This window comes from Xenopus laevis, chromosome 8L (genome assembly GCF_017654675.1).
Source record: "Xenopus laevis strain J_2021 chromosome 8L, Xenopus_laevis_v10.1, whole genome shotgun sequence".
In the NCBI taxonomy this organism is placed as follows: Eukaryota; Metazoa; Chordata; class Amphibia; order Anura; family Pipidae; genus Xenopus; species Xenopus laevis.
In genome coordinates, this window is record NC_054385.1 from 37978101 (window position 1) to 38002061 (window position 23961).

A 23961-nucleotide genomic window follows, 5' to 3' on the forward strand; every position below is an offset into this window, starting at 1 on the left:
ATTTTATTTGATCGGAATGGTTAGTGGCAGGTCGGGAGATGGGGAAGTCCGATCGTTCGAGGATTTCTACGATCGGATCTTTGCCTCTATGGCCAGCTTTAAATACATAAATGACAGAAAATATGGGCTTCATAACTTCAGCCTGGCCACAGGGCGTCCGTCAATAATCGATGCTAGTAGTGGAAGCTGTATTCACATATACAGTACATAGGTCAGAAATGATTTGCTTATAGACTGAAAATGAACAGTGATAAATGTTACCCTCCAAGAGTAAATTGACTTCTAATCAGGACTTTTATTCATAGCAGAACTTTTTGTGGAGAAGGGATTCTGCCATAACCATGATGGAACCAAACCAGTTATTGATGATTAGGGCCCTCCTATTCTTTTATGTGAGATTAATATTGCACTATTGGGCCCAGCAGCTTTTTATGCATCTTGCATTGGTAGTCCCTTTTTTTTTTGGTATTTTTGGGAAAGGTCATCTTAAGATCAACCTAGATAAATGTAAACGTGTCCATCTACGACCCTATGGTAAATGGGATAACTTTAGGCCAAAGGAGGACCTGCAGATAAAATTCATATTTTTGCAAGTAAAGCATAAACTCAGCTCCCAGTAGCATCATAATATTGTGCTATCTGGCGGACTCCTGGAATCCAATTGAGCCCAGCATGCCATCCCCAAAATGTCCTGTTACTGTAGCATGTGCCATTAGGTTTCCATTTAATTTTGATTACTTGGGCAATTTATGACATTACAAAATACATTTATGACATTACACAATACAGGACTTGATGAAATGTGCAAATGATTCAAGGCTGCGCTGTTTTGCCAGGTGCAAATACATACAGGCATACTGTAAATGCTGTGCATAAGCTTGTCTCAAAATAAGCCAATACACTCAACTGTAACTTCCAGTAGATTCTACAATGTAATATCACTCACAACCTGTTTGTCATTAGAATTCCCCGGGTACCTAGGAATGTAACTAGGCAACAAGACCTTAAGGGGCCCAGGGTGAGAAAACTCCCATTGGTCCAATTATAATCACGGAGCTGACTATGGTGTTTACAACTATTTTTGTTGCTGTATGTCTTGGTATTCTGTACTACCATTTGCATTTTGCTCAAAACCTTAAATTGAGAGATACAATATAAAGCTACAAACCAGCTCTTGCAATATTTTATTTAAAAGGGTCTTTTGAAAGGGTTTATTCTGCAAAATATACTTTTTTTAAGCAATGAGGAATCAGTAAATTAACACTAATGTTAAGGCTTTAGGCCAACGTCACAACAGGCGGCTTATCTGCCAGCAAAGAAACTGACAATTTTGCCCACTGTTGCCAGAAAAACGGGGGAGAATCGGGCAGAATCTGTGTTTTTTCTGTTGTTGTAGGAACTGCCTAGTGTGGCCTTTGCTACAAAAACCATTTGGATTGCTACATTATTCCAAAACAACCAGCAGAAGCATGGAGTCAGTCACTACAAAGTGGCGCTAGTATTGTATATGACTCCAATTATGGATTAAAACCCCAGACCACTTTCAAGTGATATAGTCCTTTTATGGAAAGCAACACTATGGGGCAGATTTATCAAAATGTAAATTTAGAGCTTAATAAATAAAAACTCACCCACATTCTATTCATTCCCATGGGGTTTTTAGAGTTATATTTACCAATGGATGAAAGTCAGAACTCACCATTATTATCATATTTATCAAGGGTCGAATTTCGAATTAAAAAAGACCAACCGAAATTAAGTCAAAGTTCTTTTTGGGTCGAATAGGTCCATTTTTGATTGAATAGGTCTGTATTCGTCCGAATTCGAATCTAAGGAATAGCGCATTCGAGCAAATTCGGTTCTTACGTTTTTCCCAGAAAAAACTGATTTTTCAAAGTCCACCAATTGACTCCAAAGTCAAGCTCTAGGAGATCCCCATTGACTAAAACAACAATTCGGCAGATTACAGATGGTGAATGGTCTAAGTCAAATTTTTAAAGCGACAGTACATGATAAATTTCGATATTTGAATTTTTACATTTTTTTCCAAATTCAAATAGAATTTGGACTATTCTCTAGTCGAAGTACACAAAAAATAGCTCGAAATTTGAATTTTCATTTGAAAATTCACCTCGACCTTTGATTAATCTGCCCCTTGTTTTTCGAAATTCGCAAATTATTTTGACACGCATCAATGTCGGCACCCACGTCAATTTTTATAAGCATGCCTATTTTGTCCAAATGCATTAAAGTCAATGGGCGTCCGAATAATTTTGCCGCGCGCCCAAATTTTTGTTGTTTCTGTGGAACTACGCTGCAAATTTGTGCCTCGAGAATTTATTCTCCCATCAATACTCTGTTTGATAAATACGGTTCTAAAAAACGCATAGGAATGAATAGTGGGTGAGTTTTTATTTATTAAGGTCTAAACATTTTGATAAATATTCCCCTATGTGCTATAGCCTTTAAAACACACCCAGCTCTCCAATATGTTTCAGTCGTGTAGCCTTGCTCATTCAAGAATTGCGTTTAAGAACAACCGTTACCTACAGGCACATGCGATTCATATTAAGTGGAAAGTCTGTAGGGGCAGGCATGGGTGTCCGCAGAAAATTTTCCAGGGTGGGGCAAGGAGGCATCTGTGGGCGGGCCTGTGAGATAGGTGGGTGTGTCACTGCCATCAGGGGGTGGAGCTATGCCACGGCGATCAGCCGATTGCCGGGTGTCAGGCTTACCGGTGTGATCCAGGCGGAGAAGTAGCTGGAGCTGAAGATTTCGAACTCACAAGCGCCTCACACAACCACTACCCACCTGGGATGGAACAGGGAGCAGGGTTGTGGAGAGTAGCCAATGAGACTATCAAAACGCGGTACAGAGGATTAGGCAAGGTCGTAGTCAGGAAGTCCGAGGTCAAGGCAGGCAGCGAGGTTCGTAACGATAAGACAAGCAGAAGAGTCGAGGCAGGCAGCAGAAATCGTAGTCCAGGTTCAGGCAGGGTCACAACAGGAAATTCAAGTAGTAAGAGATGCTAGGGTTTCAGTAATTAACCTAATAACCAGGCAATGCATGTTAGTCTGGATCTGGTTTAAATGCATATCTTTTGGCGCCAAACTAGCGTCCTCATGCTGATGTCGCGGAACTGACGCCAGCACGTCCGTCACAGGCGTTTCCGCCTACGTCCCTGCGCCCGCGACCGTCGACGTCGCCACCGCGTCAGCGACCGTCGCCGGCGCATTACCACGCCCAACAGGACGCATGCGTACGTTCTTACATTGCCCCCCATCAAGGAGCGGCCTCAGGACGCGACAACCAGCAGGCTTACCAGGATAGGTTTCATGAAATCTGTCCAGCAACTCAGGAGCGTGAATGTTAGATGCCGGTTCCCAAGAATTCTCTTCCGGACCATAACCCTTCCACCTCACCAGGTACTGGAGCCGCTTGCCTCTTAATCTAGAATCCAGGATCTCTTCCACCTCAAAATCCTCTTGACCGTCGACCACCACGGGAAGCGGCGGAGGAGCCGAACGCCCAGGAAATCGGAACATCAAGACCGGTTTTAAAAGAGCAGCATGGAATACTGGATGTATTTTCCAGGATGCTGGAAGTTTAAGCTGGAAGGCCACAGGATTAACTTGGCGAATGATAGGAAAAGGACCCAGGAAACGTTGACCCAACTTCCTACTGGGACAAGAAAGCTTAAGGTTAACAGTTGATAACCACACACGGTCACCCACCTTGAACTCTGGGTCGCCTCTCCGCCTCCGATCAGCATAAGTCTTGAAGTTTTGTTGCGCCTTCCTCATGTTTTCTTGGAGACTTTGAAAATTATTCGATAGAAAAGTTAATCTGTCCTTGACAGCAGGAACTAAAATATCAGAAACAATGGCAGAGGGAAAAGTTACTGGATGAAGACCATAGTTTGCGAAAAAAGGGGACTGATTAATTGATGAGTGATGGGAATTATTATAAGCAAACTCCGCAAAAGGAAGAAGATGGACCCAATCGTCTTGGAGGTAAGAAGAATAACACCTCAGGTATTGCTCGAGAGTTTGATTAGTTCGCTCGGTCTGGCCATTGGACTGAGGATGAAACGCAGAGGAAAGAGACACCGAAATCTTGAGTGCTTCGCATAATGACTTCCAGAACTGTGATGTAAATTGTGGTCCCCGATCAGACACTACTTCATCTGGAAGGCCATGGAGTCTTACCACTTCTTTAATGAAGGTATCGGCAGTCTCGGAGGCAGAAGGAAGTTTTGGTAGAGATTTAAAATGCGCCATCTTGGTTAAACGATCAACAAAGACAACAATGGTGGAACAATCACAGGACAGTGGTAACTCGGAAATTAAGTCCAAAGAAACTGATCCCCATGGACGGGAAGGCACTGGCAGAGGTTGAAGAAGACCAATAGGCCTAGAGTGAGAGTCCTTAGATCTAGAACAAATTTCACATGAAGCAACAAATTTAAAACAGTCCTTAGCCATCCCAGGCCACCAAAATAATCTCTTAGCCAAGACAATAGTTTTCTTTATACCTGGATGACCTGCCAATTTAGAATCATGACTATTCTTAAGGACCTCCAAACGCATTGATTCTGGAACAAAAATTTTGCCTTGATGAAAAAGAAGACCTTCCTTAGGCAGTAACGATGGTTCAGAGATGTTTAAAGAAGCGTCTTTAATTCTATCCACCAGGGTAGATTGAAGCAGAAGAAAGTTATTGGAATTTAGAATCGTCTCAGGAGCCAAAGAAACCTTGTTTTCAGAAGAAAACATTCGAGATAACGCATCGGCTTTAACGTTTTTTGATCCAGGTCGGTAAGTAAGATGAAAATTAAATCTCATAAAAAATAACGCCCATCTTGCTTGTCTGGGTCTAAGCCTTTTAGCTGAACGTAAATATTCCAGATTCCTGTGATCAGTAAATATGAGAATCGGATGTTTAGACCCTTCGAGGAGGTACCTCCATTCTTCAAGTGCCAGCTTGATAGCGAGTAATTCACGGTCAGCCACATCATAATTGCACTCACTCTTGGCCAGTTTACGAGAAAAGAAGGCAACAGGATGAAGATCCTCTTGAAACCCAGTTCTCTGTGACAGCACAGCACCCACCGCAAGTTCTGAAGCATCTACCTCCAGAATGGAAGGAAGGGAAACGTCAGGATGATGAAGAATTGGACCTGAAGTGAAGAGTGTCTTCAGTTTCTCAAAAGCCTCCTGAGCCTGTGTAGACCAAACAAACTTTTGATTATTGCGCGTCAGTTCAGTGATTGGAAGGATGACTTGAGAAATTTTTTTTATACATTTTCTATAAAAATTTGCAAAGCCGATAAAACGTTGAACGGCCTTCTTAGAAGACGGAATCGGCCAGTTAAGAATTGCAGAAATCTTCCTTGAGTCCATCTGGATACCCTGAGGAGAAATACAGAACCCCAAAAAATCCACAGATGATTGTTCAAACACACATTTCTCAATTTTAGCATATAACTGATGAGTGCGTAGACGGGCCAGAACCTTCTTCAAATGAAATCTGTGTTCTTCCAAAGAATTAGAAAAAACAAGAATATCATCTAAATAAATGATGACAAATATATCGAGGAAGTCTCTGAAGACGTCGTTAACAAAATGTTGAAAAGTTGCAGGAGCGTTGCAGAGACCAAAGGGCATGACTAAGTATTCAAAATGCCCGTAACGAGTACGAAAGGCTGTCTTCCATTCATCGCCCTCTCTTATTCTGACCAAATTGTAAGCGCCCCGAAGATCCAGTTTAGAAAAGATCTTAGCCTCCGCCAATCGTTGAAATAGTTCAGGAATGAGAGGGAGTGGGTAACGATTCTTAACTGTGATCTTGTTCAAATCCCGATAGTCTATACACGGCCTTAATGAATGATCCTTCTTCTCGACAAAGAAAATCCCGGCTCCTGCTGGAGAAGAAGACTGTCTAATGAACCCTTTAGCCAAATTTTCATCTAAATAAGAGCGAAGTTCCACAAGTTCTGACTCAGATAAAGGGTAAACTCGACCAAACGGAATCTGGGCCCTAGGAAGAAGATTAAAAGGGCAATCATAAATGCGATGAGGGGGTAACTTGTCAGCCCCTTTCTTATTGAAAACGTCCAAAAACTCCCAATAAACCTGAGGAAGAAGTTCATGAATTTCCGAGGTAGGGGATAAAAAACAGACCTTTTTTGAAGAGGAAATACAACGAGAAGAGCAAAAATTTTAAAGAAATTTTACTTCACCGGTAGCCCAATTGATGGATGGGTTGTGCTTCTGTAACCAAGGTAATCCCAGAATAACGGGGAATAAAGGAGAAGAAACCACATCAAAGTTCATCATTTCAGCATGCCCTTTATTCAACAAAACGAAAAGAGAGACGGTCTCTTGCACCACAGGGCCTGAGGTAATCAGAGACCCGTCAGCTACCCAGAGAGCTACGGGATTCTTCTTGGCCTGGAGCGGTATCTGGAACCGTAGTGCTACTCTATTGTCCAGAAAGCATCCGCTGGCCCCAGAGTCAAGGATTGCTTGAAGTTCTACCTGTTGGTCTCCCCACTGTAAAGACAAAGAGACTGTCAGGAGAGGCACAGGAACATGGCAGGGGGAAAAGTCTTTTTCGAGCAACTTCTTACCCGTTGGGCGGACCGGACAACCCCGAAGCAAATGGCCTGCTTGACCACAATAAAGACAGAGATTCAGTCTGTGGCGTCTGATGCGTTCCTCCGGAGATAAAGCAGATTTAATAGCACCAATCTGCATAGGCTCTGGGGCTGTACCGAAGACAGGTGGAGGCATGGCTGAAGAAAAGGTGGATGGCATCCGACCGGAGGAGGAGCGGATGGTAACATCCAGGTCTGAGGTGGAAGACCCGCTTTCTCCGCCTTTTCTTCCTCTCTACGCTCCCGGAGCCTCTGATCAAGTTGAATGGCGAGAAGGATGAGGTCTTCCAAACTGTCCGGAATGCCAGTACGGGCCAATTCGTTCTTTAACTCAGAAGAAAGTCCGAAGCGGTATTGGTTTTTTAGTGCGGCAGGGTTCCATTCTGTGTCGTCCGCCCACTCCAACGTATAGTCCTCAGCAGGACGGACCCCTTGCTTCAGGGCACGTAAGGCAGCCTCAGCAGTAGCGACTCTGTGGGGATCATCGAAAATGACCGCCATTGCATCAAAAAATGAATCCACCGAAGCCAATAACTTGAACCTCTGTTGGCGCAGGAGGAGTGGCAGCAGAAGTGGAAGGGAGAGCCGCTGGTGGATGAGATCTGATATGCTCCTGTAGCTGAGCATATCCACTTTGCAGCTCCCGGACCGCTTGCGTCAGTGAGGACAGCTGCTGGGTTAGAACAGCAAACGGAGAAGCCCCTTCAGCTGGATCCATTTGGCCTGGTTATACTGTCAGGCTTACCGGTGTGATCCAGGCGGAGAAGGAGCTGGAGCTGAAGATTTCGAATTCACAAGCGCCTCACACAACCACTACCCACCTGGGATGGAACAGGGAGCAGGGTTGTGGAGAGTAGCCAATGAGACTATCAAAACGCGGTACAGAGGATTAGGCAAGGTCGTAGTCAGGAAGTCCGAGGTCAAGGCAGGCAGCGAGGTTCGTAACGATAAGACAAGCAGAAGAGTCGAGGCAGGCAGCAGAAATCGTAGTCCAGGTTCAGGCAGGGTCACAACAGGAAATTCAAGTAGTAAGAGATGCTAGGGTTTCAGTAATTAACCTAATAACCAGGCAATGCATGTTAGTCTGGATCTGGTTTAAATGCATATCTTTTGGCGCCAAACTAGCGTCCTCATGCTGATGTCGCGGAACTGACGCCAGCACGTCCGTCACAGGCGTTTCCGCCTACGTCCCTGCGCCCGCGACCGTCGACGTCGCCACCGCGTCAGCGACCGTCGCCGGCGTCCGCGTCACGCGCCGGCACGCATTACCGCGCCCGCGCCTGCGCCGAACAGGACGCATGCGTACGTTCTTACACCGGGTCAATCAAGGGAATCCTGCACAGTTTCCCTAATTTGAAAAACCATCCAGGAAGTTTTGACCCGGGCAACCCTTCAAAATACCGGTTGTCTGACAAGTGGCAACCCTAGTTCACACAAAGATGGCAAAGTGGCAAGTTCATGTATAAATACCCCCAGAACTCACAAACAGATGGTACAGTGGCAAGTACATGCATAAATACCCCCAGAACTCACAAACAGATGGTACACTGGCAAATACATGCATAAATACCCCCAGAACTCACAAACAGATGGCACAGGGGCAAGTACATGCATAAATACCCCCAGAACTCACAAACAGATGGCACAGGGGCAAGTACATGCATAAATACCCCCAGAACTCACAAACAGATGGCACAGGGGCAAGTACATGCATAAATACCCCCAGAACTCACAAACAGATGGCACAGGGGCAAGTACATGCATAAATACCCCCAGAACTCACAAACAGATGGCACAGGGGCAAGTACATGCATAAATACCCCCAGAACTCACAAACAGATGGTACAGTGGCAAGTACATGCATAAATACCCCCAGAACTCACAAACAGATGGCACAGGGGCAAGTACATGCATAAATACCCCCAGAACTCACAAACAGATGGCACAGGGGCAAGTACATGCATAAATACCCCCAGAACTCACAAACAGATGGCACAGGGGCAAGTACATGCATAAATACCCCAGAACTCACAAACAGATGGCACACGGGCAAGTACATGTATAAATACCCCCAGAACTCACAAACAGATGGCACAGGGGCAAGTACATGCATAAATACCCCCAGAACTCACAAACAGATGGTACAGTGGCAAGTACATGCATAAATACCCCCAGAACTCACAAACAGATGGCACAGGGGCAAGTACATGCATAAATACCCCCAGAACTCACAAACAGATGGCACAGGGGCAAGTACATGCATAAATACCCCCAGAACTCACAAACAGATGGCACAGGGGCAAGTACAAGCATAAATACCCCCAGAACTCACAAACAGATGGCACAGGGGCAAGTACATGTATAAATACCCCCAGAACTCACAAACAGATGGCACAGGGGCAAGTACATGCATAAATACCCCCAGAACTCACAAACAGATGGGACAGGGGCACGTACATGTATAAATACCCCCAGAACTCACAAACAGATGGCACAGGGGCAAGTATATGTATAAATACCCCCCAGAACTCACAAACAGATGGTACAGTGGCAAGTACATGTATAAATACCCCCAGAACTCACAAACAGATGGGACAGGGGCACGTACATGTATAAATACCCCCAGAACTCACAAACAGATGGCACAGGGGCAAGTATATGTATAAATACCCCCCAGAACTCACAAACAGATGGTACAGTGGCAAGTACATGTATAAATACCCCTAGAACTCACAAACAGATGGCACAGGGGAAAGTACATGTATAAATACCCCCAGAACTCACAAACAGATGGCACAGGGGCAAGTACATGTATAAATACCCCAGAACTCACAAACAGATGGCCCAGGGGCAAGTACATACATAAATACCAGCAGAACACACAAACAGATGGCACAGGGGCAAGTAATTGTATAAATACCCCCAGAACTCACAAGTACAAGGCTGCAGACTGCAATAGAGGCTTTCCTTCCTTCGTTTTCTCCCGCGCTGCAATCTGTGCTACTGGCCAATCAGATGCTCCCTGGCTGCTCTCTCTCTCTGTCACAGCTGAAGTAATACGATCCGATCCGGCAGCACCGTGACAAGGGAGGGGGGAGCGAGCACCTAGGGAAGGAGCTAAAAGAAAACTCTGCTGCACAGAAGAAAAATCTTCGAGGGATCGCGACAGAAACCACAGTAAGCTGGGGCCAATGCACGAACAAGTGGAAACTTATGTGCACAGTCCCAGGGGGGGGCACTGCCCCCTCTTGCCCCCCTCTGCGGACGCCCATGGGGGCAGGTATTTTGCAGCAAAAGCCCCAGTTTATCATAAGCCTTAGAGCAGGGAGCCCCAAAACTTGTTCATTTAGATAATTCCACATGAGCATTGTTATGCATAGTAAATCTCCCTTTTTATATCTCTGATAACACTTGCTATAGATTAGAATAATGAAATATGTCTTTCTACTTTTCTTTGTACTTAAACTGAATTTTCACTGACAAATAAAAGCATTGAATAGTTTACAGCGGTGATCTTGGTGTCTTTTATAAGGGAGTCCTTGTAGTCCTTACATCTTACCCATGCTTCATCCCATTTGGACCACAACATGCCTCTGTTTGTATATTATACTATAAAGAAAGCAGAATTATCTGCATGATGTAAATTAAACTATTCTACTGACATCTGCCATGTTGCAGGCCATATCTGAAGCAGCTCAAATTCTCAACAGAGAAGTGCTGGGGCAAGCAATAATGGCACTTCAAACCATATGAAAGTATTTGGCCCCAGGTTTCTATACGAGTGTTGCGGGATTCTCCAGTTGTTGCAGACAGACTAGTACTATTCTCACACTGAGGACAAGCGCAAAGTTTCAGTCCTCTGTGGGCTCAAAACTCTCCTGTTACCCTATGTGGGCAGTAAGGCAAATTGTTATTGGAATGCTGCCCAAGATACTTACTTTGGATCAAACAGAGACCACTATGGTGCTGAATCTTACTGTTCCTACAATGGCTAAAACCAGGCCTTCACTTATATTGGCCAGTTTGACATGCCATATATGGTGCCATTTTGGCACATGATCTACGGATTCAATGGATCATAAAATCACATGCTTGTGTTGTTTCTCCTGATCATCTGCCTTCAGAAGTCATGGTCACGGAGTTCATACGCAGTTGGCTTCATAATTATTACTGGCTACCGTAGCAATTCATATAAAGGGGTGGCTGACCTTTAGTTAACTATTAGTATGCTACAGAATGTCTAATTCTAAAAAACTTTTTAATTGGTCTTTATTTTTTTTTTGTTTCCAGCTTTCAAATGGGGGTCCATGACCCCTTCTAAAAAACAAATACTCTGTAAGGCTACGGATTTATTGTTATTGCTACTTTTTATTACTCATCTTTCTATTCAGGCCTCTCCTATACATATTCGAGTCTCTTATTCAAATCAATGTATGGTTTCTACGGTTATTTGGACCAAATTGCTAAAATTGCAAACTGGAGAGCTGCTGAATAAAAAGCTAAATAACTCAAAAACCACAGATAATAAAAACTTAAAACCAACTGCAAATCGTCTATGAATATTAAACGTTAATTTAAAGGGGAATAACCCCTTCAAAAGAGAACTAACCCTTTTAAGAAGAAAATAAACATTACAATGCAATAATGTTGTTTTCCAATTTATTTTCTTCAACAAACATTTAAAAATGTTTGGACACCAGATTTTCCTGAGACAAGCAGTTGTGAATTGGGACCATTTTCAAGCTGATGAATGTTGCATTGAGCTGAATGGATACACTGCCTTTGTTCAGCTGTTGGAGAAAAAGCCAATACGGCTCATTTCTGCCCCCCACATGTGCATTAACTGAGACGGCATCGGCTTGTCTCTCGACAGTGCAGAGTATGACCACAAAATGCTCAAGTGTGAGTTGAAATTCGATACATTGACAGGTGATGCCATTTATCTCAATTATTGACCAAACAGGCAGAGCCAAGACTATAAGAGAAGACAGAAATCTAAACAGGGTTGCCACCTGGCTGGTACCAATGATACTTGATGCCAATGTTATGAACAGGCAAGAAATCTAAAAATATACATTAGTTTTCAGTAAAAAGCAGCAACCTGAATGACTGAGGAGCCAAAGAATCTCTCTGACCACGAACTCACGACTGTACAAGAAAATATAGATTGTTTATTGTAAAACAGGCTGAATCTGTTTGGACATTAAAGGTACAAGATCAAACACAAATATCTACATTTAATACAGGCTGAATGTGAAAATTAAATTGAAATTGCTTATGGTGAGCGGAACAGGAAAAAAAAAGGGTGAATTGTGCAAAGGGAATAACAGTTAAACTGGTACAGATGATTAGACTTTATTGCAGCCTGATAAAATGCAGTCTGACAGCTTACTTCATTTAACCCCTGAAACCAATTAGACTTTAGTGCACTGACACAAGGAGTTTACCATTGGCTTTATGGACTGTGGGTTTAAGTGCAATTGCAGTCAAGACTTTTTGATTGACACTGGGAAAATCCTACTGCTGCCAACAATCACTTCCCATTGTAGACAATGAGAATGGCACAGACTGGGCATTTTCTGGCACAAAACTGGCCATGTGCCATCATACTTGTCAGTCATAAGATTTTGCCTGAGAGATCGGTGTTAATCAGCATGGTCTGTATGTCCTTTCACTAAAGTGCTTTCCAGTGAGAGGCAGCCCCCCAAAGGATTGTCATGGTCCTGGGGAGACGATTATTATTTTATATAATTTGCCACAGGTCATTTTGGTTTATTAGATTAGATACTTGGCCCACTGTGCATAATTTGGACAGCATTTCCCATAAGGGATGAAATTTCTGTAGCACAGCACTGAGCACATCATCTGACACCTCACATGACAATAGACCTTTCCAAACTGTACATAATCTGTACTATCCATTACCCATCTAGTTAAAGACCACAATTTCTTTTTGCACTCCTTCACCATTTATCCCATAGGATCTTTATCATATGTATGAATGCAGCATGACTTTATACTCCTTTGTATATAAAAGGCTCCATCCTAATGGTTTCCATGGGCTTTTAATGACATAATGTATAGGGCCGTTTAAACAATAGACTTGGCCAATCAGACAAAACCCTCTCATTCAGTCCCACCTAGGTTAAAAGTTGAGGTTGAAATATATGTATAAACTAATGGGGTTATGTAATAAAAGGCACTAAGTTTTGCCAAGAACTCATAGCAGCCAATCAGCAGGTTGCATATACTAGTCACCTGTTTAAATGCAAGCATCTTATTGGTTGCCATGGGTAACTGCTCATGAACAAACTTAGTGCCTTTTATTACATATGGGGGTAAAGGTTTTTTTATGCCTTCCCAAAATTATTCCACTTTTAGTAAAAATGCAACATTGGCTTTACCTGTAGGACTAAACATTTATAACATGTTGACTTTGATGATGCGCTTGTCTTTTGGGTGTGAAAATTCCTGATTCGGATCATCTTTGATTCGCTCCAAAAGGAATAATTAAAGTCACCAAGGCACAACACAAGAAAAAACTGAAGAGGGGGGGAATCTTGTGGTGATTTGAGCATCTATATCAGGAATGGCTCAGAGTTCATAATGTTGGCTTTGGCTTGCAAGTATCACACTAAGCTCCCGGGCCAAGACACAACTGTCAGGGTGACCCTGTTTTTCTGTTCTTTCAGCATAGGGATGAGCTGTGCATTGCTCATTCCCACCGCAGACACGCCGTTCACTTCAACTATCTCATCTCCGCATCTGAGGGAGAAGGAAATAAAAGACTTTTAGGAAAAGCAGGCATCTCCTCTCCAAAGGAAAACGTGCTTCATATACATTTCTATAGGATTACTCGCCTGTTTTTGCTTCAGAAGCTCTAAAGCCTAAAGTGCATGCTATTGTGTTGCTCTCTTGTGCTGTCATTTTGGGATTGCATGAGAACTTTGAAGCCCTATGTGTGCCTTATATACTACAATAAAAGACTCACCTGCCCTAAAGAGCAGTTGGTACTAAACAGCTACATTCTGAGCCCCAAGGATCTCCAACTTACTTTAAGCGTTTATCATGGAAAGCAGGCGTGCCTGGGACGATAGTCTTGATGAAGAATGGCTGGTCCCCTTTGCCCTCCTCTAATCCTCCAACGATGCTGAACCCCCAGCTTTCCGAGGAAGTTTTCCGTAAAGTAATATGTCGGCACCAATGCAGTGAGCTGTATCAGCAGAAAGGCACATAATCAATACTTTTGTTAGGTGCAAATGTCCTATAAAAACTTTTTCCCCCCATACATGTAATTCCTTAGTTTTACTGAACCCCTTTCTAGGTATTAACTGTTAAAACTCACTCAGTAATGGCAACAGTGATGTTTTGGCCACTTTAACACTGTTTTGGCCAAATGTAGACACATAAACTTACACTGCAACCTGCTCACAAATGCTGATCAGGAAATTGCCATAAAAGTCTATAGGGGACTATTTCAGTTGCTTTAACACTGCAAACTATGGCCAAATTGCTATACCATATACATGTGGTGTGGTCAATGCAAAGATATGTCTTTAAGGATGAGTTCCTGCCTTACAAATAATGCTAAACGTAAAAGCTGTGAATCCTTGTTTGTTCAGTTTTACTTCAATTCATTTCATTGAGGCATTTAATTCCAATCTGCTGTTTTATGTACTTTATTTCACTGACAGGGCAGAAATGGCAGGTGCTCTTCAGCCTCATCCTCCTGCTTCTGTTAACAGATCAGTAGTCTACAAATTGGTGTGGTCACATGTGCTTTGCAAAATATGTCTGGTTGATCAATTAAAAAAAATAAATCATGGACTGTCTTACATACCTTGGAAGAGCAAGCCAAAATACCCAGAGAGGTGACCAGATCCCACCAGGCTCTCTCGTCACTCCAGCAGCATACTCAACAGGCTCATCTAACCGCTCTCCCACTGTAACCTCCAGAGCTTTCAGTACAACTGTGTGGGACGCTGCATTTGTCTTGAGCGCAGATATGGCATCCGAGTAACTTAGAGAGGTCAGGTCAGTGCCATTAATGCTCAGGAGTATATCCCCTAGGAAGATGGAAAAGCATTTTGTGAAACTTCACGATTGAAAATGTCGGAATGTTAGGAAGATTTATTTAAAGAAAACATATACTAGATATAAATAAATCAATTACATGTACCAGAACTGTTTTTAGGCTGTAATGAGAGCAAAACAATATTATGCTTGGCCTATCATCACCCAAGCATGTGGGTAGCCAAACTAGGAAACCCAAGCCCAAATTTTTTGGTCAAATATTTCTGGCCAACGTCACCATACAAGGGCAAATAAGATGGTGAGTTGGTCTGGAGAAGGCTGTGTTGGCAGCTTTTATCAGCCTATACACCCTACAATATTGCCCTTGTTAAATCTGCAGCAATCATGATAGATACTTCTACAACACCTGATGCTCACTATAAAGGGGCAAAATCTGCAGTGGCATTACCCACCTATTTACATAGCAACAGGCCTCACAGCAGATTGTATTAATAATTAAAGTACTGTAGTCCGTTACCTTTTTTGATTCTCCTGTCCCTGTACAGGCACCCAACAGGCTGAATGCTAGACACATATATAGGCAGCTTGTTCTTATGATCTCTGCCTCCTCCGATGGTGATTCCCAAAGATTCGAGTTGTTCTTTTTTCACATTAACCGTTTTCTCATGGTCTAGGACAGCTGAAGTGACATCCTGCAAAGGGTGGAAATGGTCATTCTTCTGGCGCTATAAGTTTATCATGCTAAAAGTTGGTGAACTACTCTTTGAACTGATAATAAAGTAAAGTAGACATTTTTTGTCTTATGCCAACTGAAAATATTGAATACAGCACCACGGTGAAGCTACATTAGAGATAAAATGCAAACAACATCCATGGATTGCTTCCCATAATAGTGTATAGGTATTTCTGCAAGTAAGCACATCGAGGGGTCAGTTCACAACATTTTGGTATAGGACCAGAATGCTCGGGACCTGTGGTTTTCCAGATAAGGAGTCTTTCTGTAATTTGGGCCATTCTACATTAAGGCTACTAAAAAATGATTTAAACAGTGGCTGAACTACCGGGGGGAGCAGGGGGTGCGAGCAGGCCAGGGTTCTAATCCCCTCAGGGCCTCCTGGCAGCCCGTGCGCCACTAAACTGCAGTCTGAAAATTGCGTACGGAGGGGTGCCCAGCTGCGCGTCACGCACCAGGGCCCGCCCCCTCTAGTTACGTTACTGGATTTAAACATTAAATAAACCCAATAAGATTGTTTTGCCTCCAATAAGGATTAATTACATCTGAGTTGGGATCAAGTACAAGCTACTGCTTTATTATTACAGAGAAAAAGGAAATCATTTTTAAACATTTTAATTATTTGATTAAAATGGTCTGAGAGATGGCCTTCCCGTAATTCATAGCTTTCTGGATAAATGGTTTTCAGATTACAGGACCCCATACATGTACTGTGACTTTGTTCTATTTAGCTATAACTTTCAGAGACTGCTTCAAAGCATTTGGAATGCTGAAAAATATTAATATACAATTAATATAAAAAACGGATATATCAAGTGTCATTTGAAATGAGCTATTCATAATGATCAGATATTCCCAAGCAGCACAAAAAAACACATTCACACATACAGTAGAACAGCAAACATGTAAAATGATATCTTTCCATCCGTCAGTACAGGGACAGGATTAGCCCCACCCGTCATTTAGGGATCTTTTACGGCTATAGATGGTTTTAGGTTTCGTTTCTTTGTTATCTAAGATATAATTACATGGGTGGCCGATTTATTTTTAGTTTGCAAACTTTTTATTCATGAGGTTACAGAATACTGTACAAGGTGTATCATTCTTATCTTAATCAAATGACACATCATTATAGAAGTGTGTGCTATGGCCTATTTATACCCATCCAAAGAGAGACATGGCACATAAGCGTTTCTCAGTTGACTTATTCCACCCAGCTAAAAGCAAACGTGACCACCCCCAGTAACACTCTTTCCATTTGTTATAGAAGACAATAATTTTGCCCAGAAGCAGTAACCCATAGCAACCAATAAAATGTTTGCATTTAAACAAATTCTACCTGCTGATTGCTACGGGTTACTGCCACTGGGCAAACTTGGTGCCTTTTATTACATAACCCCCATTTGACTTTAACGGGAAATCCAAGAGTAAAAAGAGCTTTTCAACCCAAAAATAGTCCTGTGAGTGTTTTTGGGCATTTTCCATTACACGCAAAACACACAGGGAAACTGAAGCGACTCCATGTTTGGTCCTTGCAAGGAGAGGCCAGTGCCCTGTTAAAGTCATGTTGAAAAGGGAGTATACTGGCCCTTTTAACCTGGACAAACCGAACTAATGAACTAATAACCCAATAACCCTTACATTACCTTGTGGTGTGTGGATTTTCTTCTGTTTGGGCGTACACTTGGCCTCTTGCGGGGGTGAACTGGACTATCTCCATTACTGCTACCAGACGAGGAACTCTCTTCATTGGTATCCACTGACTGATCGACAGCGTGTCGCAGCACCATAAAATTCACGCGTGCCTCGCTTGACTAAAATAACACCGAAAGCCTTTATCAATCAGTTTTTAATTCAATTCCTGAAAGCTAAAACAACTACAGTAATATCCCACACAACAACCCTATTGTATATTATGAAATTACCCCACAATTCAGCAATACATGTGATCACATTATAAAGGTGAAATATGTTGGAAATATTTAAAGGTTGTTTGAACCTTTTATGTTGTTAAATGTGTCTCAAACACCTATTTGTAACAAAGTCAGAGAATCAATTAAAACCAATCAAATTGATGCATGCATTGTTCTACTTGCAGCTGGCTTTTAAAAGCTAATCACTGATTGGTAGCTATAGGTAACTGTCCAAGGGCAAATTTGCCTTGTGTTGATAAATGAGCCCACTAGTGCAGGGGTCCACAACCTTTTTTACCAGTGAGCCACATTTAAATGTAAACAGAGTTGGGGAGCAACACAAGCATGAAAAAGTCCACGGGGTGCCAAATAAGGGCTGTGATTGGTTATTTGATAGCCCCTATGTGGACTGGCAGCCTACAGGAGGCTCTGCTTGGCAGTATACTTAGTTTTTATGCAATTAAAACCTACCGTACTTCCAAACCTGGAATTCAAAAATAAGCACCTGGTTTGAGGACACAGAGCAACATCCAATGGTTGGAGAGCAACCTGTAGCTCACAAGCTACTGGTTGGGGATCACTGCACTAGAGTGTCTTTACTGGTAAGCTCATTGTGGTTTGTAGAAAAAGAAACCAGTTTTTCTAGAGTCTTACCTGGATAATCTGTGCTGCTGTTTCAGGAGTTCCATGTTTCAGATTCTGACCATTGATAGAGAGCACCCTATCATTACACTTTAACCTCCCATCTTTGGAAGCCAGACCACCATCTAATAAGTCGAGAACAAAGATCCCAGGCTCCTCTGTCTTTCTGACAAGCTTTATGCCCAGTGGTTCCGATCGTTCCCTTTTAGTTAGCGTGACCTGGATGACTTTGCTGGAATGGGTAGTGCCCCCAGTGCTGTTCTCTGCCCGTGAGGACTGTGGTGAGAAGCCTTTCTCCTGAAGCAAAGTGAGCTGAAGGACAGAGCAGGGTTGTCGAAGCAAGGCTATAGCTTGCCCGTGGGTCACATTGCTTATATTTGTGCCATTCACCTGCGTATAGTAAAGCACAAGAAATTTAATTTGCTGGTTTCTTCTCATAGCAAGTATACAAGGTTAAATTGTTCTGGTGCTAATGATTATTGCTAAAGGTTAGTGAAGGGTCTGGGGCATAGGCACCCGGACCAATTTCTGAACAGAGTGAGTTAAGATCCGGATACAAATGTGTCTGTTATACAGTTTATGACGCAATTTACTGTGAAACATTCTGTTTATTCTATAGCAAAGTCAAGTTTGGGAAGCAGCTATTATAAGGACTCAAATGCACTAAAGAAATGCCCAGTGTTTAAATATCTCACTCTCTGGAAAGCTGTACTGTCTCTTTATTAATTAATTTGAAAAATACAGTGGGAAAAAAACCCCAAAAATGTGCCTTTTGCACTGCGTCTGTTTTATACCACTTTCAGCAAAGTTACACATTGAATTATTATACTATTCGGTTGGCATATTCCTTTCCACCTACAGAAAAAATCCATATATACAGGTATAGGATCTAGAATATGTCATATTGTTACCTGGGTGCCTTTTCTTTACTGTAAAGAAACCACACTTAGGGGCCCATTTACTAAGGGTCAAAGTGAATTTTCGAATTCAAAGACTTCGAATTTCGAAGTAGTTTTTGGGTACTTCAACCATCGAATAGGCCAAAATTCGATCTTGAATACTTCGACTTCGAAAATCAAAGTACTGTCTCTTTAAATATACTTCGACTTCGACACTTCGCCACCTTAAACCTGCCAAATTGCTGTTTAGCAGATGGGGGACCTCCTATAAACTTTGGCTAAGTTTCGAGTAGTCGAATAGTCAAAGTATTTTTTTTTAATCGATTGAACATCCGTTTTCGATCTAAAAAATACTTTGTTTATCGAAGTATCAAATGTGATGGTTGAATTTCGAATTTTTTAACTTTGAAATTCGACCCTTAGTAAATGTGCCCCTTACAGTGGCTTAATGTCAAGTATGCCTTATTATTTACAGACAAAAAGCAAATCAGTCAAAAAGACACAAAGGCAGATTGATTAAAATTAGATATTTTGTGTTTTGAATTAAACATAAAAACATTAAAAATACACAATAATAATTGTGACTTCTCTATGAACTTGCAAGCTTTTAGATACGAAACTGACTTTCATTTGAGTTCGTAAGCTTTTTTGTTCTTCAGAAATCTCACAAATTTGAAAGCTCGAGTCTAGTTTTTTGACAAAAAAATAGAAATGAATCGCATTAAAACTTCGAGTTCAACATTCCGAAATACATGTACCTGCAATCGAAAAGCAGCTCCTGTCTCTTTCTGTACAATCTGATCAATGTTGCAAATGCAATTACAATTTATTTGTATTATCACCCTTTTAGGGAGCTAGCACATGGGAAGATTTGCGAAGATTTAGTCGCCTGGCGACTAATCGCCTCTTCTGCAGGGCGACAATCTCCCCGAACTGCCTTCCCCTGCTACAATAAAAAAACGCCAGCGCGAATGCACTCGCTGTGCTTCGATTTACGAAGTTGCCCGAAGTTTCCTCGTGAGGCAACTTCGGGCAACTTCAGAAATTGAAGCGCCGCAACTGCATTGGCGCTGGCGTTTTCTCATTATAGCAGGCACAAGGCAGGGGGAAGGCAATTCGGGGAGATTGTCGCACAGCAGAAGAGGCGATTAGTCGCCAGGCAACTAAATCTCCCCGAATCTGCCCGTATACTAGCTCCATAAAACATTAAAATGTTTAAGTATCGAATCTTGTAGATGCAGTTTCTGTTTCTATGCTGCACATTTGTTTACATGGCAACATAGATAAAAGAAGCCACACACACACAACATCGCCTTAGGACCCAAAATAAAATATTTTAACCCATACATAGTTATTTTGGACAGAACCATGCAAATTGCTCTTGTATTAAAACAGCAGTTCTGGACACATAGACCATATACAAATAATACAAGTAATATGCACATTAAAAATTCCTAACTTGAGGATTAAAATGTCTCATTTAAGTATTTGTGTAAAGCATGAGGCATGTAAATCGCTTCTGTGACTGTTTCTAGTGTACAATAGGGGGGGCAATTCTGCTCCTTTTAGCCCATCTCACCCTATCCATTCCAGTTCTTCCATTTAAAGAATACACCTTTTAAAGAATGTACCTTATAGTTTGCCCTAAACCAATGACTTATTTATTGTAGATAGGTCAACTCCTTGCCCTCCATCTGCTGTTTATGCTCCCAGCTTGTCCAGGAACTGAATAAGGAATTGTAGTTCAAGATTGACATATGTGTGATTGACAGTTTGAACTGAAAATACCTGAAAAAGTACTCACGGTAATAAAAAAATGCCACATAACAAGCTCTTTGTTACAAAGGTCACAGAAGCCTTAGCTACAAAGAAGAAGTGATAACGCTTTAAAATCAGTCTTGACTTTAACGTGGTAGCAGTCTGTGATTGGCCAAATGGATCGATACTGTATGAAAGGCCATAAAAGTATATGTTAAGTTGAGTTCTATCATGCCCACCATCTGAATCATCAGAACTGGAGAAAGTGAAGAGGAGCTGCAGAGTTGTAGTTCCTCCTGACTTGACACATTCAAATTTTTCCACCAGAATCAAAGGATTATCAGTCTGAATGGTCCCCCCAACTGGGTGGGAAAAAGTTACTTTTTTCATTATAACATGGGTTACAAAACAGGAAAATGAAGACCCACCTCCAGAATATGGTCCCCAGGTGTCACTTTCCCATCTACAGCCACCAAGGAATCTGTCAGAATTTCCTGGACCACAATGTTTCCAAGCGGGGTATCCTTACCCCCTACAATCCTCATTCCAAGGGGGTTCTCAGGATCCACACGATGGATCTCCACTGTGCTTGTCTCTGCAACCAGGCTTGTCCTATGAGGGTGATCTGAGGGGCATGGCAGAAGTAATACAAGGTCATTTTAAAGGATTAAAAACAGTACAGTTGCTTACAGAAGGAATATTTAGGGAACAATTCTAGGACGTTTCAACTTTCCAACAAAAACATTTTGCTCTCACCATCACCATCATCGTCATCTTGTTCATCAAATGCTGGATTGACCAGGCCAGGCTCAGATGTGCCAAGAGAGACCACAGCAGCCAGAGAAGATTCTGCTAAAACAGAGGAGATATTTGATGCCTGGAGCTGGTCCTCTTGTTCTTCCTGGGCATTCTTCCTCAAGCCGAGTGTGGAATTAGGCTTCTCTTTCACTGGCCTGCTCTTCCTAAAGCCTTGGCATCTATTAAAGTAAAGAAAATTATACTGTATTTATTTATCCTTTTTGGCTAATTACACACATGAATCTTCACTCCAGTTTCAAACAAAACCAAACCAAAAAACGTGATTTGCTTTTCTCCATCAGGCACAGCGTGAATGTGGTATGTCATTACTTTTCTAAGAAAACAAAATAATCAAAGCACATGCTAAATGCCAGTTTGTCTGTAACATTATTAACCAGCCTGTTTATTTTCAGAAGGGAGGTCATTAAAGAATGCGGCAGGAAACATAACGTCAGCAGTCGCATTGCCTGTGTGGGCAGAGTGGATGCCTTTAGTTCTGTGTGCGCAGGATGACTGGGAGAGAATTCTTACAGAAAACCCAGCATCATATCTGTCTGATCTTACCCACATTTAAAAACAGAAGTCAGGATATAATGACTATGTTGAACATTAAGGGAGTGACAAAAAGAAAATAGTCAAAACATAAACTGAAACCCAAAAGGGAAAGGCAAACATAAAATGTTGGCTTTTTAGGCACCAGCTATCTGATATACTGAAAAATGGCACATTTTTAGCCAGTTTTACAGGATTTAAGGCCTATAGCAGGAGGACAGATTGAGCAAACAGAGATAAAGTGAGTATGACTTAAATACATTACATGGGTGTTTCCACCTTGCCTTTAAATAACTACAATTCTACCTTAATGGTTCTCACATTTGGTTGCTTTCCAAGTTGTCAGTATTACTTTAAAGCTTCTCATTTTAAGGTGATGTGTAGCATGTGAATACCTTTTGCTTTCAGAAGCCTTTTTATTGCATTTTCTACATAAAAAAAGGTCATTTTGGCTAAATATGGCCATTGTCACCGTTGTCCATTTACAAAGCAGACAAGCCACATATTTCACATGAAGGCACCACACAAATCTCAGAGTTGCAAGCCTTTGCAGCTTTGAGTATTGGTTCAAATATATGAGCACCAATTGTCATGGGACCAAATGCTAGGCTTCTGGGATACTGGTTTTGACACATTCTTCAGCTGTTTTAGTGTGAATTGAATATGCTAAAACAATTAGGCTAACCGAGTTGTGCAACCCCACACCAACCTTGTTCTGTTGTTAATTGAAGGATTCTGGGACTTGAAGTTCCTCTGCTTTCCATAGTGGGTGGTGCAGAGATTCTTTGGAAAGATGAGGGACTTCAATTCCCAGAATCCATCACTTCACCACGAAAAAAGGTGCAGAAGGAGTTGCATTACACTGTAGGGCTCATTTATAAACACTGGGCAAATTTGCACCTGGTCAGTAACCATGGAAACCAATCAGATTGCTTTCACTGTTCAACCTGCAGCTGGCTGAAAAAAGCTCGTCACTGATTGGTTGCTATGGGTTACTGCCCAGTGTTTATAAATAAGCCACTGTGAGTCTAAAGGTGGCCATACACAGGGAGATCCGCTCGTTTGGCGACGATATCAGGCTTATCTGATAGTGGGCCCTAGGGCCCAACACTCGTATCACAATGCAGCCAATAAGGGCGGTCGGATCGCGGAACCTCATTAACAAACAGATGCGGCTGCAATCCGACTGGATTTTTTTACCCTGCCTGATCGACATCTGCCCAACTTTCGGCCAGATCTCGATCGGGAAAGCCCATCAGAAGGCCCCACACACGGGCCAATAAGCTGACGACTGTCTGTCAGACTGTCCGGAAACCGTTCTTGCAAGTCAGAGAGACTATCATTGTTTTCTTTTCAGTCTGTAGAGTCATGCGTGTCTATATAAAAAAATATACTTATATTTCTTGTTGGGAGACAAGAGCGTGTTTATGCACCTTTTCTACAAAAGCACCACTGATTGATCCCATGTCAAAAAGGGACTACTTTTCCTCCTCTAAAAATGGTCACTTATGGCATTTATATATATATGCTTTTCTTGAAACACTGACTTAAAACACAAAAAGGAAGAACTGGTTAATAAGGTCCACAGTCTGGGGCCTTTCAGTTTAGAATCGGGTTACTATAACAAGAACAGTAAGGGTAAATACATATTCTGCCACACCAATGACCTGCCATGGCCCAACATGCAGTGGGCACACCTTACTCTGAGCTCTACTTGGCAGCTGTATGACATGCCATAACAAATGTTAGCATCACTTTAATGTACTGCCTGCTTTTATTATTGACCCTTTTTATCTCCTGTATCTGCTGGTATTTGTATGTCTGAGGTTTACACTTCCAGGTATAAATTGATGTTAATAATAAAATGTGGGTACACCGTGCACACAGATCTGAAATTGCAAGTTACACATTCCACTCTTTTTGTGCACTTAGATGTTTCCAAGCCAATTGCTTGGAGTTCACCCAAAGTCATGT

At 42.1% G+C, this 23961-nt stretch overlaps 1 protein-coding gene across 3 annotated transcripts in view; it reads right to left on the reverse strand.

Annotated features, from left to right (window-relative positions):
• Positions 1-11809: 11809 nt before the first annotated feature.
• XB5786944.L (provisional ortholog of ligand of numb-protein X 2 L homeolog) overlaps positions 11810-23961 on the reverse strand; it is a 40095-nt gene continuing 27943 nt past the window's right edge. For 2 of the 3 annotated variants that reach the window (XM_018229803.2, XM_018229804.2), the window contains exons 3-10: positions 21394-21614; positions 21066-21262; positions 17993-18370; positions 17072-17239; positions 15210-15384; positions 14499-14724; positions 13713-13871; positions 11810-13423 (exon numbers count right to left, since the gene is read on the reverse strand). In XM_018229803.2, coding sequence (XP_018085292.1) covers positions 13288-13423; positions 13713-13871; positions 14499-14724; positions 15210-15384; positions 17072-17239; positions 17993-18370; positions 21066-21262; positions 21394-21614 — 1660 coding nt within the window. In that variant the 3' untranslated portion in view covers positions 11810-13287. The remainder of the gene's footprint in view (positions 13424-13712; positions 13872-14498; positions 14725-15209; positions 15385-17071; positions 17240-17992; positions 18371-21065; positions 21263-21393; positions 21615-23961) is intronic. The other variant, XM_041572717.1, reaches the window with a different exon arrangement.